The sequence below is a fragment of the Cyrtonyx montezumae genome, unplaced genomic scaffold (genome assembly GCF_038088225.1).
Source record: "Cyrtonyx montezumae isolate F1298 unplaced genomic scaffold, pur_monq_1.0 scaffold_3, whole genome shotgun sequence".
Classification (NCBI taxonomy): Eukaryota; Metazoa; Chordata; class Aves; order Galliformes; family Odontophoridae; genus Cyrtonyx; species Cyrtonyx montezumae.
The window spans coordinates 95920127-95932781 of record NW_027072034.1 but is presented as its reverse complement, the minus strand read 5'-3'; the positions used below and the strand labels follow the sequence as shown (position 1 = coordinate 95932781).

The window sequence follows — 12655 nt, the reverse complement described above, 5'->3', positions numbered from 1 at the left end:
AGACACATGAGAAACAAGGACAAAGACTGCTTGAAGTGTGCTGAGGATTACCGAGTTTCTGAAAGCCACATCCAGCTTCAGAGGTCTAAGAGCTGCAGATGTTTGGAGATCATGGGAAAAACTAGAAAGAGCTGGCAAACACAACATGGCAAATTTAAGTTTCTTGGGCATTTACTTTTGGTCGCTCTTCATTTCATGAACAGTCTTTCCTTGTTCCTTTAATTTTATGGATATGTAACTTAACTTACAAAGTGAAGAATTCTTACTTGACTACTACTCACACAGAAGTGGATTTCTTTCTCTTATCACCTATTTTATTCTCATAGAAACCTTTAGTTTTACAACTTTTTTAACATGTAAGAGACCAAATACACGGTATTCAAGATAATTGAAAATCACTGAGTAATACAGTGGTATAACGATTTCTGTCCTTTTCGCTGTATACCGTTTTTATAATCATTTCTACAAACTCACTTTGCCTTCATAGCCACCGGTACAAACGTCTAACCAATGGAAGTGATCCTAATGCTACAGGGTTGTGGAATACAGCGGCTCCCAAATATTTATCTTCTCTTCAGTACCACTTGCAGTGGGAAAGCTCTGTTAAACTAGAACTGTATATAGAAATATACCTAGATCAGAAAAGGGGATAACTAAATTCAAGAGCAAGGAGGAGAAAAAAATCCACTGTCCGACAAACAATGGACAAATTCACTACTGGCAAGTTTTTCTATATCCAACAGGTTCATGCACAATTGAGCGATTTTGTTCCATTGGATAGATCTTATTATTGCTCTTGTAACACTGACACTTAGGATAATTGGTCCTGCTGCATATCCTGTACTTGGAGTACTTCTGGAAACAGGAAATAATTATTGAAGAGAATATTAATAGAAAACATTATATATTTAAAAATAAATAGAGAAGAAAAAAGTGCAAGCTTTCCCAATGGAAACTGAAAAATCCATTTAAATAAAGTGTGCTTGAAATCTAAAAGTATCATGAACTTGAAATATTATAAAATCTCTCTGAACACACAAGGCTGAGATTTACATGATTTATGAAACATCACAGAACTTGAGAGAGGTACACTGAACAGGGCAAAGACCAGACTAAAGCAACGTCATGGAGCCCAAAGCAGGTGAAAGGATAACTTATCTCTACCTCTCATTAGAGGTTATGAAACAGTTATGGTGTGTTATTGTCCATCCTTCTCTCTTCAGTACTCCTAGCAAGAGCAACCACTCAAAAACAGCAGAGCTCTTGAGACCTATTCAAAATCAGTTTTCTGAGAACATTCTGTCAAAAAATCCTTGACACATGCTGCTCATTTTACAAGGATCCTGACATAGAATGACAGCTCAAAATCAGAGATGAATCCTACCTTTAACAGACACAAATTTCACAGTGCAGTGAAACTACCATTTTTGAACATTAACTGTGTGCAAGTGAAGGTTACATTTATATAACGGGATAACCATGCAGACACAAACACTGACAGTTTGTCTCCAACAGGAGATAAGGACAAAGATATTGGGTAGCTGGATGCACTGTGTGATTAATTTAGACACCAGTTAAATCTCTCTGTATTCATGGGGTAAATTCATGTCACATAGACTCGGAAGCATACAATTTGCAGTATAAAATTCCCTCATGATCGTTCTTTTCCAAAGGGCTAAAGAAAATTATTTCCAACTTCAGTTAATTTGCTATTTGAAATACCTTAATATAAGTTATTACATAGTTTACCTTTGTAAGTTGCCACAATTATGATAAATATCTTGTATCAGCTAAAGTTTGGGAGAAATATTTTAAGAGACTTTATTTTTTAATTCATTTTTTTTTAAGACAATTTGAAAAAAAACAAATATGCACCTTTTTCTTTCCAAGACTGATGACCAAGCATCATTATTCCCAAAATTATTTCACTGTAACTAAAATGACCACTGAAATCTAGTCTAAGTGACCTATACACCTCTAGTGAAAGGCAGCTCTAGTCCCAGGATATGTAGTGAACCAACTGTCAGCAAATGATAGGCATTTCAAGCTTGACTCAGGATTTCTCTTTATGGTAAAATTCATCCTCTCAATTTCTACTACTCTGTTACCACTACACCCTACATAGGATTGACTAGCTTCCATAAAAATAGACCAATAGAGGCATCTCTTGGGATATTCTAGTTTCATAATCAGGCTTTCCCTATATTGCAACGTAGAGCAATACAAATCCAAACCTTTCAGGCAGGGGATTTTAGCTCCTATATCCCCAAACTGCCTTTATTTTTTAAAATTCCTCTAGAGTTTTTATTGCACAGTGTCTTCTGACATGTTGAACAAAAAATCATGCCAGATTTTTCTAACAAGAATATGCCCAAAGTGAAAACATGTATCAGCTACCATTTCTTTTCTGCTCATTACATTCACGAAATTTTCTGCATTTGTTACATGCAGAGATTTGGCATAAGGACCCACAGTATTTGCAGTACATTCAGCAAGTAGCTGAATCATTACAAGAGTTCTTGATTTAAACAGAAACCTACAAGTACTACAGACAGCTCTTATTTCTATAACTGCCCTTACACATACTTTTGCTCTAACATAAAAGGGAGTCAAGTTCATTGCAACTTCTCTAGATCTATTTATTCACAGGAAACTGTCACTGAACAGAAAGTTAGTAAGTACCTTGACCATGACAAGGTGAACTAAATAAGAACTTGACCAATTTTAAATGAGGCTATTAAAATGGAATTGTTCAAACAATCTTCTACAATTTATCACATTGCGTATATGAGTAAAATGACTCATTAACCTGTACTGAAGTTCATAGCACTGTCCAAAATACGGTGCTCTTGTTATGCATTGAATTTATCAAGTGCAGAGCCCTAAATCTCAGTGAAAGGAGTTATTTAAATGATAACCGAAGAGGGTAATAGTGCAGCTAATTCACTTTTCAACTATTCACCTACTTACCTTATTGCTACAGGTTGTAAAAGAATTTCAGATTAAATTTTTGCTTTGGAAATGGAAGTAAACACAAAGTTCATGAACAAAAAGCAGTAAATCAGTAGAACTTACACTGGAAAGAAATACAGGAAATCTTATGTTGAGAAACATAAAATAAAAAGAGAAATCATTATTATTCATCTCGACAATAACTATCTATATGGCAGTACCATGATTTTATTTGTTTTTTATTATTTTTCAGCCTAACTCAAGGCTGAGCCTGACTCACCAGCAAATATGAGGATTGAAAACAGATGTATATTTTTACTGTCAGTTCTACAGATGTTTACAGATCACTGAGTTCTTCAAATCAAAACAGTAAAAATTGTATTTTACATAAATACAAATGTATACACACATCAACTTCAAATTAACATGCTAAATATAATCTGAATATGTATTTTATATTAACCCCAAAACATTAACTATGATCTTTCTTTCAACAGCAATTACTCTTCCACACAATACACATTAATGATTTTTTTAAAAACTCATTAGCAGCTGCAATGAAGACTACACATGAAGAAACATAGTTTTTGCAACGGAAATATTTCAAGATTAATGGCAGACTTAGTTCCAAATTTGTGGAAAAGCACTTGGTTATGTTAATTTAAGTGCTTAAATAAAACACATCGTAACCAGACTTAAAGGTAAAGAGGCATAATTCCAGCTTAAATTGAACACAAATTCTTTTCTTACCTAATACTAACATTAACTACTTTTACACTAATTCAACCTTTAAAAATACAGGAAAAGGTTTGGTATTTATTTCACTTGACCTCTTCAGCATATGCTAAACCCTTGCTGAGAGATGTGTCTCAAGAAAATCTAGCACGTAAATGCAAAATCATACTGATATTTGACAGAGGAAATGCAAATAAAATGAGCACAACTTACAGAACAAAATCTTCAAGAGTCTGAATTACAAACCCACAAATCATGAAAAAAAATCTTTGTTCCCTGAATATATTTGAATTATAAAATAAAGATACATCATTCTTGTAGAACAAGTGTAATGACTAAGAGTAGATTTACAGGACACTATTTTTTAGTTTTTCTTCAATTGCACTTAAATAGCTTTTGAAATAATTGTAAATACAATCATGAATGTCAGCACTTAATCAAAATGGAATCTTAGAGAGAAACATTTTTTAAGACTAACACAGTGTAAAACTTGAAAGGCAACCATCCTTTGGGATACAGGTTTACTGAGAAGGAGAGGAAGAAGTGGAAAAACAAGAGAACAACTGTGTTATTGTTTTGTCATTAGCTCCTTACTTCCACTTCCGCTGTTACCATTTTCCTCTTATATCCTCCCCTGCTGAATTCACTTCTTCCATTTGCTTTCTTGCAGAGTTCACCTTTTCCAACAACAGGAATATGTGCTCTGCAAACTCCCGGATGGCACCACAGCCACCACTGCTTTTACAAATGTAACCAGCAGCCTTCTGAGCAAGTGCACAAGCATCAGCAGGCACACCACTCATGCCAGCTTTCTTCAGGCATTCCACATCAGATTCCTCATTTCCTATTTAAAAAAAAAAATGGCAGACACATAAAAAGATAGTACAGAGGAGAAAAACAGAGTAAAAACAATGTTTTTCTGATCAATCTAGTTATTAGAATTTCTATTTTTGCCACAGTTTTTATCTGAGAAGTACATGAGTACCTATTTTTAGAAAATCCCAGTGATAAATGTCAATGCTGATTATACTTTACTCATAATATTCAAGCAAAAGAGTTGTATTTTTAAGAAGAGTGAAATTGTTTGAGCAACTGAGTAATTACTTCCAGGACTCTACAACTAAGCTGTCACTGCAATACAGTTTTGTCCAGGATCACCAAGCTTTCAGATTTAATTCTGTATGATTTGTTTCTAACTCAGAGTAGAATCTGTATGATACTAATTTGAAATGAACTAAAAGTTCACAATTTTGAATTGATTCAACTGTATACTTCTGTGATAGGAAAAGCTTATTAAAATCACATTTTAAACATAGTTAATATATCTTAATACACTTACCAAATTCAATAGTGATTTGTTATCGCATTTAATATTTAGACTGCACCCAAACAAGACTTAAAATATGCATCTGCTTTTGGTGATTATGTGTTATTACTTGCACTTTAATCTCACTGAACTTAGTGTAAAAGCAAAGGGCAAAGTATTTTCAAGGCAGAAACTGACCTAAGTAAGCAACTTCTTTCCAGCTCAAACCAATGTCCTTTTGCCAGTCCTCCAGGACTTGTAGTTTATTTGTTGCATTAACTTCTGCTACACATCCCAGCTGCATGGCTGACAGGGACTTTGAACAATCTCTTTCAGAGATGAGTCGAACCTATTAAATCAGGTCAAGTTAGAATAAAACCTACATACAAAGAAAAAAAGACCTGTAAGATGATTTATGGGAAAAAAAAAGACTAGAAGTGTAGCTCTTAGAAGCATAATCAGGTATCAGAAGAGTTTTGCATGACTTATTTCCTCATTCAGAATTTAGAGCATGAGTGTATTGCGTCCAAAAAAAACCATATTACAGTCTTGAATTATGCAGTGCTTTGGGAAAGCGAAATATCATTCTGTAGCCTTCCCTGAGCTTCCTAAAACAGAAATTTACCTTTGTCTTCTTATATGCACCATGTACCAAACAAAATGCTGGATACCACAGTTCAGTGCGATGCTCACTATCTAATGCAATGTCATCTAATGTAAGGCAAAGTTGGGAATAGAAGAGTTTCTGAGGACAGTTTCTGAAATTTTTGTAGAAGTAAAATATTTTGAAGCATTCTTCTTGATTTCTCTACCTAATAACATCACCATTTTAGCTACAGAAGGACTTCAGAATACCAAAAGACCACTAAATAGACTGAAGTGGTGTGGCATATTTATCTCCTGAGATTTAAATTCAAATTTGAAATTTAGAAACAATACATAGGCTAGGCTAAAACCAGAGGGTGATTGCAATAAGATTTTTGAAGATTTAAGACACAATCTCTAAACATTGACTCTCTAAGTTGCAGACAAACTTATCATCCCTAATTGCCATTAAATGCTAACAAGTATTTGACATTGATTTTAAATACAGAATGAATGGGACTGGTGCACAAAGTAAGACTGTTAGTACCATACACCAGAAGTAGAGCAAATGAAGCACAAAGCCCAAAAGGTTTTTAACAACAGATTGCAAGTCACTGAAAGTATGGAAACAGGGATCCACAGGCAACAAAATAATTACAAGCTCCCTCTCTTTTGCCTCACAGAAGATGAAGTTTTGGAAAACCACCTACTCTATTCCACTGTCCCAAGCACCATACTGGAGACTCCAAAATGTATCTGCAATGGCCTACTTGGGCTTTAACTAGCTTTGCTGTATCCATGCTTACCTCTATATGCAAGTGGATTCAGACTAGACCCTCTGAAGGCAGCCCATATCTGTATCTAGTTCTTACCTAAATAAACTCTTTGAGCTACATCAAAAATAGAAGCACATAGAGAGAATAATAGGAAGGCTAATTTTACATAAATGCAAGCGAATACTCTGTTCAAAAGAATTTAACAATAATAATAAAAAAGTAATAATCAAGCAAAGCATCTACATTATAATCTGTGTTGTTCAAGTTTTTTCATTTACATCAAATTGTAACCACATAAGTTGCAGTGAAAGCAACTATATAGACGAAAGTGACTGGGGTTTGATTTCTCCTCTGTCAGAATAACAAGTCATCTAGGATGAGCCAAGTAATTTTCCTGGTTATCTTCTCTTCTTACATAGCTGAGAGATAACAAACATAGCCCTGCTTGGTAAAGCTATTGCAAAAACATACAATTTATATAGCAGAGACATGTCACAATAAACAAGAATGATATGAAGCGACTGCTAGATAATGTGTGTCTAGACTAAAAAGCACACAATATGACTGGTACTATCAAAACACTACATAAGCGTTTTCCCACATTTTTCAAGGACAAAAAGATACCATAGCTGCAACAGATGAGATTGAGCACATTATCGATACACATTTATTTTCCTCTAAGGAATCTGAGAACAGTGTTTGTCCCAAACCTGAACCAGTGTATTGTGTTGATTAATCAAAAATAAATAAAGCCTTACACTTCAGAACAACCCTCACCTGGATTCCCCTTTTCTTTAATAGATTGATACCAACAATATCTCTATAATCGTAGGAGACCATTTCCTTGCGATCTTCTGTGACATAAATGCGACCATTTGTCAGGCATCCATCAACACTGCAAACCAATAGCTTCACTTCTTTTAATGGTTCCTTGCCAAAATATCCGAAGCTAAGATAAAGAAATTATGTTTTCAGATGGAAGTTTTTTGCACACTCCAAAAACATATATTTTAAATACAACTGTGAACTACAGGCAGAAGAACTAGCTTTAATTCTCACTTTTCCCCTTAAGCTCTTCCCTTAGTATCTTTACTCTTCAACTAGATTCACCCTCTTCCATTAAAAAGAGACCGCAAAGACAAAAGACAAGTAAGTTATGTCATCCATTTAAAAATCAGAATGAAATTTACTTCCTTAGCATGAAAGGTTATGTTCCATATGGCACATATTTTGGGGAAAAGCAAAATGGAATAAAGGATGAAAAAAGGTACAGTAAGCACATTCCATTCCTATCTACTATTTCCTTATAGAAATACAGACTAGCTGCAAAGAAAAGGCAGCAGGTAAGATATAACCAGCCCATGTCTTCTTCATGGACCACTCTTAGTCATGTGCATGACTAAGCATGCTCAAGACACCAACTAGAAAAGCCAGAGATTACATTAACACATTGCTAAGAGATACTGAGGCTTACAATCTTCCTTTTCGTCAGACAGAACTTAAATAAGAAATACGTATAAACATACAGCAAAGGTAATTCAGATGATTTTAACAGAGAAAGGAAACAAAGTTGTTCCAAAATCTAGATTAATTTGTTGAATTGAAACTTAAAAAAAAAGCAAGACTACATTATGAATTCACATCATCATCCTTTGAAACAATTGCTAATTTTAAAGACATATGTGCTTTTACCTCAGTACTCTTTGCTCCGCAATAGGCCAGTCAATGTCTATATCAATATCCACACTGTGCTCAGCACGCATTTCATAGTAGGCCATTTTACCACCCTAAGTAAAGTAGAATCCATTACAATTTTCTGCTCAACTTAATACAACTACAAAATGGTACAGTTTAGTACCTTGTAATGAAAGCTAAATATCTGGTTACACTGCAGACACAGCAGCTAAAAGGCAACTGAACCATCAACGGTGATATTCTGTCTGTTACACAGAGCCAAATATTTGAAACTTTATAAAAGCAATGGTTAGTATCTTCCTTCCACAACTACAGGAAGCATGAAAGAAAGATGGTATACATTATAGTTACTAGGATGTACAGATTTCAGTAGGTCTTTTAATACAGCAAGGTGGCAAACCTATTCTGCATGAGAGGCAAAGGGCTATATTTGTATCTCTGTTACTACACTAGGATGAAAAAATCAGGAGAGAGAAATAGACTGTTTAAACAACAGCACAAAACTGGCATAGGACAAAGAATACAAGTTTATAGATTATGTAAGAAGCCTGTGGCACTACATTAATGTTTTTCACTCAGTAATACTAAACTGAATTACAAGAGACATATATGCAAAAACTTTATGTAAAATTCAGTATTTTAGGTTTACACATAATATATTGTAACATTTTTTTTTGTACAAATATTTTTGCTGTGAAGGGAGCTGCAACTGAACTGCCCTGATTACAACTAGTCCTGTTACATTGCAAGAAATAAGCTAACTGTCCCGAGGCCAAAGTGCTGTTAGCAGGCAACAAATGTATAAGAAACAGAAACATAATACTGAATTCAAACTCCTCTGCGATGAGAGTTAAACAAAGCACTATTATAGTCATGAAAACTAACAGCACTAACCTGCAAGTAGCCTTTCTCGATCAAGTGCCTCTTAGCAAAATAAAATGAGCCATTTTCATACAGCTCCCCGGGCCAATCTTGCCGCCGGTACCGCTTTGCTGGATTCAGGTTTTGGGGCTCTGTCATTTTGTCTTCTGTTAACAGAGAGAAATGAAAACAAACAAACAAACAAACAAAAGAAAACATTTTCAAGAATCTTCATTCAGAATCACTTAACAACTTTCTCTAACAACCTTCTGATGAAAAACTAAGAACACAATTCAGACACTATTTTTTTCCGTTATTTTCTCTCATTGCCTTCACTCATTTACAAAGAATCACCAGATTTCTTGCTATTTCTCAGAACTACATATAGCAAAATGGAGGGCTATCCTACTATCTCATGGTACATGGTAGGAAGGAGTTTAGCTTGCAAAGAGGGTACACAAAAAAAATTAGCTATCTACACCTAGAAACCAGGATCTCCTAAGTACCTGAGAGTTGAGAAGACCAACCTGAAATACAGAAAGGGAAAAAAGAGCATGGGAAGAGAAAATTTGTCTGTAGAACTATTCTGGCACTTCTCCAATATACTTCCCATTTAGAGACACACATAACATTAACTATTTTCAAACTGCTCAATTAGTGCCCACAGATAAACAAAACAGCGCCTTTGAGCACACAAGATCCCATAAAAGATCCTATATTGTTATCAATGCCAGTAAACTTGCAGCAAAAACTGAACCAGGGGCCAGAGACTTACCTCTAGTATCAAGTTTTGCCTATTTCATTTTCCTTTAAAGTATGACACTTCGTAAACTCAGAAAAAAATTACATCTGAAGCATTATATATATATATATCTTAATTAAATGTTAATATTTGAGGAACACATTTGTGTTTGTTTTAAAAAAAAAGTTGTGACAGTATCTGAACTAGGCATTTTGGGGAAAAAAGGAACCAAATGTTTATCCTTTAATCACAGAAGTAAAAGCAACGCAAACAATGGGGGGAACAGTTCTTTGTATAAGTACAGGAAGTACTCTTACAACTATGAGAAGATACAGTCCTTATTTGAAAATAAGGAATTCAGTCTTCAGTCCTCTTGGCAACTGTGGCTGAGAGGCATATTTGCTCTAGACAAAAGAGTCATATTCTTCTGTAAAAGCTAATTATCATGAGTTCAGTCCTCATGAATCAAAGGCAGTTTGCAATTTCATATACGTCAGCAGACAAATTAGCAGGCTGAAGCAAATCTCAAGCCTCCAGGCTAGGAGGCTGTCATCCTGTCATCACTAAGATTTCAGCTCACGTTATTTGCCACTTATTAGCTATTGCACAGTAAGATTATAAACACCTCCCTAGTTTAAGACATGACCTTAGTGTCATGTTCACAAAATCATGAAAACCCACCAAGCAAGAATAAACACGTAAATTTGGGAGTTATGTTTTGAGCCTAGACATGTTAACAACATTTCCATTTTCAGAATCTTATATCTTCTAGAAAACAATTAAAGAGTTGCTGAGTAATGATAAGCAATACAAAAACAGCAGTACTTAAAAGTGATCTCACACCTCTCCAGAAACCCAACCCACACTCATGATTTCATTTCCATATACAAATGTCTGGAGCATGAACAATAAGCAGTTGAATATAATTTTGACTGATTTTAACTGTAGCCAGAAACAGATAGATCTTACCTCCTTTTTTTACCTCACTCCATCTAAATTGATGTCGTCTCACAACAGAGAAAACAGAATCATAGCCCTCCTTTTGAATCAGATCTGCTACTTTTATAAGATCACTGGGATGTAGACAGGGAGATGTTGCTTGAATATTTCCTACAATATCGACCTCTGAAGAAAAATAAACATGTTTATAAAACAAGGAGTATTTTTAATATATACAACCCTAAAGCATGGTATGAACAGATGCCACAAAAGAAGGAAATCTTTCCAACTTTTTTTACTATAGGCTTTAGTTATTTTTCTAAACAGTAAGTGAATCATCCCCCTGTGACTATGACATTAAAGCTCTGTATGCCTCATTACTGGTTTACCATGATGATGATTAAGAAACTCTCTGATAGTTTCTAGAGAGGTAGAGGAGTCTTGAGACACTTCAGGGCTTCGGCGATGAACCTGGGCACCAAACTGCTTTGCAACCTTTTCAATTTCATCATGGTCTGTAGACACCCACACACTGTTGGCAGACATAAATAGAAATTAATGATTATATAAAGAACAATACCCAGCAAAAGGCTTGTCTGACAATCTGCTCATCTGAACAACACCCTGTCCTATACTTGGCAAGTAAAGGAACTAGTTCTTGTATTTGTGAAGTAAAACTGTAGGTCAGTCCAACAAGTCATTTTTAAGAACAGGGATAAAATACACACTGTGTAGACTGTAAAACCTCAAGTCTGGGTTGCATTTCTAGTTTAATGCTGTGAGGTGCCTGTGCTGCCATATGTACAGGTAGCTAAAACAGATGCGTAGCCAGAAAATTCAGTGCCAACTTGCCACAATGTTAGGCATGCTAAAATATTACTGAATTGTTACTTGTTTGAACAATGTATACAGAATAAGAGCAGGGTAAGAAACAAGGCTAACAGCAAGCAATAGTGCCACTCTGTCAGAAGACTAGTTTGTTCTACACGGATTTTAAAGTGCATTAGCTAAGCATCATATACTTGCAGAGAAGAAGCTGTTCAAGGACAAACACATCAGTTTTGGTATGGGAAACCTTCAATACCAGTAAGGCGAGATTGTTACAGTTCAGGGATAATAAACATTTGCAAAGGGAAGGGCCAAGTCTGAGCTTTATGCGATGGTAAACACTACTGCCTGAGTAAGCCACCTCTAAGGTGGCTGCTGTCACCACTACAATAAAAAAAAAAAGAAAAAAGCATATAAAAACAAAAATGATGATAAGTATCTTTATTCTCTCAGAAATATTGGTGTTCTCAACGCACTGCACACATCAAGTGGTGCTTTAGTTAAATTTTTCCATTCAATGACATCATGAGATCATCAAAGCCTAACTGTATCTGACAGTGCCACGTCAAGTCACACCCACGTAAACGAATGTAGAGGAAGTCTTTACTGCAAGCTGCCTAAGTCTGGCTAATTTAAACAGTCACTGCCCATTTAACCAACAGGGTTTGGCTGTGTAATGCCTGCACTGTCAAGACAGCTGCTTCACAGGGGACTGAAAATAACACGCACCATATTCACAGTAAGTCAAGGAACAGTACGGATTCACAAGGAGGAAGTAATTACCAATAATCTGGAAGCGATTCACTGTTCCTTTGTTAAAAATAAAGCCGTAGGTGCTTGCTGCACTTTTCAGAATACAATAAAAAAGATTTTCCAGAGTCAAAGGGGGGCGGGAGGATAGGGGGGCGGGAGGATAGGGGGGAGGGTGGGGGGTGGGGGGTGGTGGGGAGACGAGAGCGCATGCGCACCTGTGGAAGACGCCAGCGTCGATGGCGGCGCGCAGCACCCAGCCGATAAGCGGCACGCCCGCCAGCAGCTTGATGTTCTTCAGTGGGATCCCCTTGCTGCCGCCGCGCGCCAGCACCAGCGCGGCCATATGGGCGCCCGGCTGCGCCTCATCCGCCTCCATGTTCTTCGGAACGTCCCGTGCGATGCTGGGAGGTGTAGTCCTACACGCCCCGCGCCTGCGTGTAGGAGCGGGGCTGGGGTCGGAGAGGGGAGGTGGCATGGAGGGAT

At 36.3% G+C, this 12655-nt stretch overlaps 1 protein-coding gene across 1 annotated transcript; it reads right to left on the bottom strand.

Moving 5' to 3' along the window:
- Positions 1-3646: 3646 nt before the first annotated feature.
- Positions 3647-12548, bottom strand: CMAS (cytidine monophosphate N-acetylneuraminic acid synthetase). Its single transcript, XM_065742441.1, has 8 exons — positions 12388-12548; positions 10981-11123; positions 10622-10777; positions 8944-9077; positions 8047-8141; positions 7132-7303; positions 5192-5342; positions 3647-4531 (listed from the first exon to the last, which is right to left on the bottom strand). The coding sequence occupies exons 1-8, from the start codon at positions 12546-12548 to the stop codon at positions 4296-4298; spliced, it is 1248 nt and encodes a 415-aa protein (XP_065598513.1). The 3' UTR covers positions 3647-4295.
- Between the last annotated feature and the right edge of the window lie 107 nt (positions 12549-12655).

Excerpts from the sequence above, each read along its gene's own strand:
- CMAS (XM_065742441.1), bottom strand. The coding sequence starts at position 12,548 with ATGGAGGCGGATGAGGCGCAGCCGGGCGCCCATATGGCCGCGCTGGTG. Across the intron at positions 9,078-10,621 it reads GAGTGAGGTAAAAAAAGGAG|AAGACAAAATGACAGAGCCC; the intron begins GTAAGATCTATC and ends CTCTGTTAACAG. Across the intron at positions 4,532-5,191 it reads GAAAGAAGTTGCTTACTTAG|GAAATGAGGAATCTGATGTG; the intron begins GTCAGTTTCTGC and ends TTTTTTAAATAG.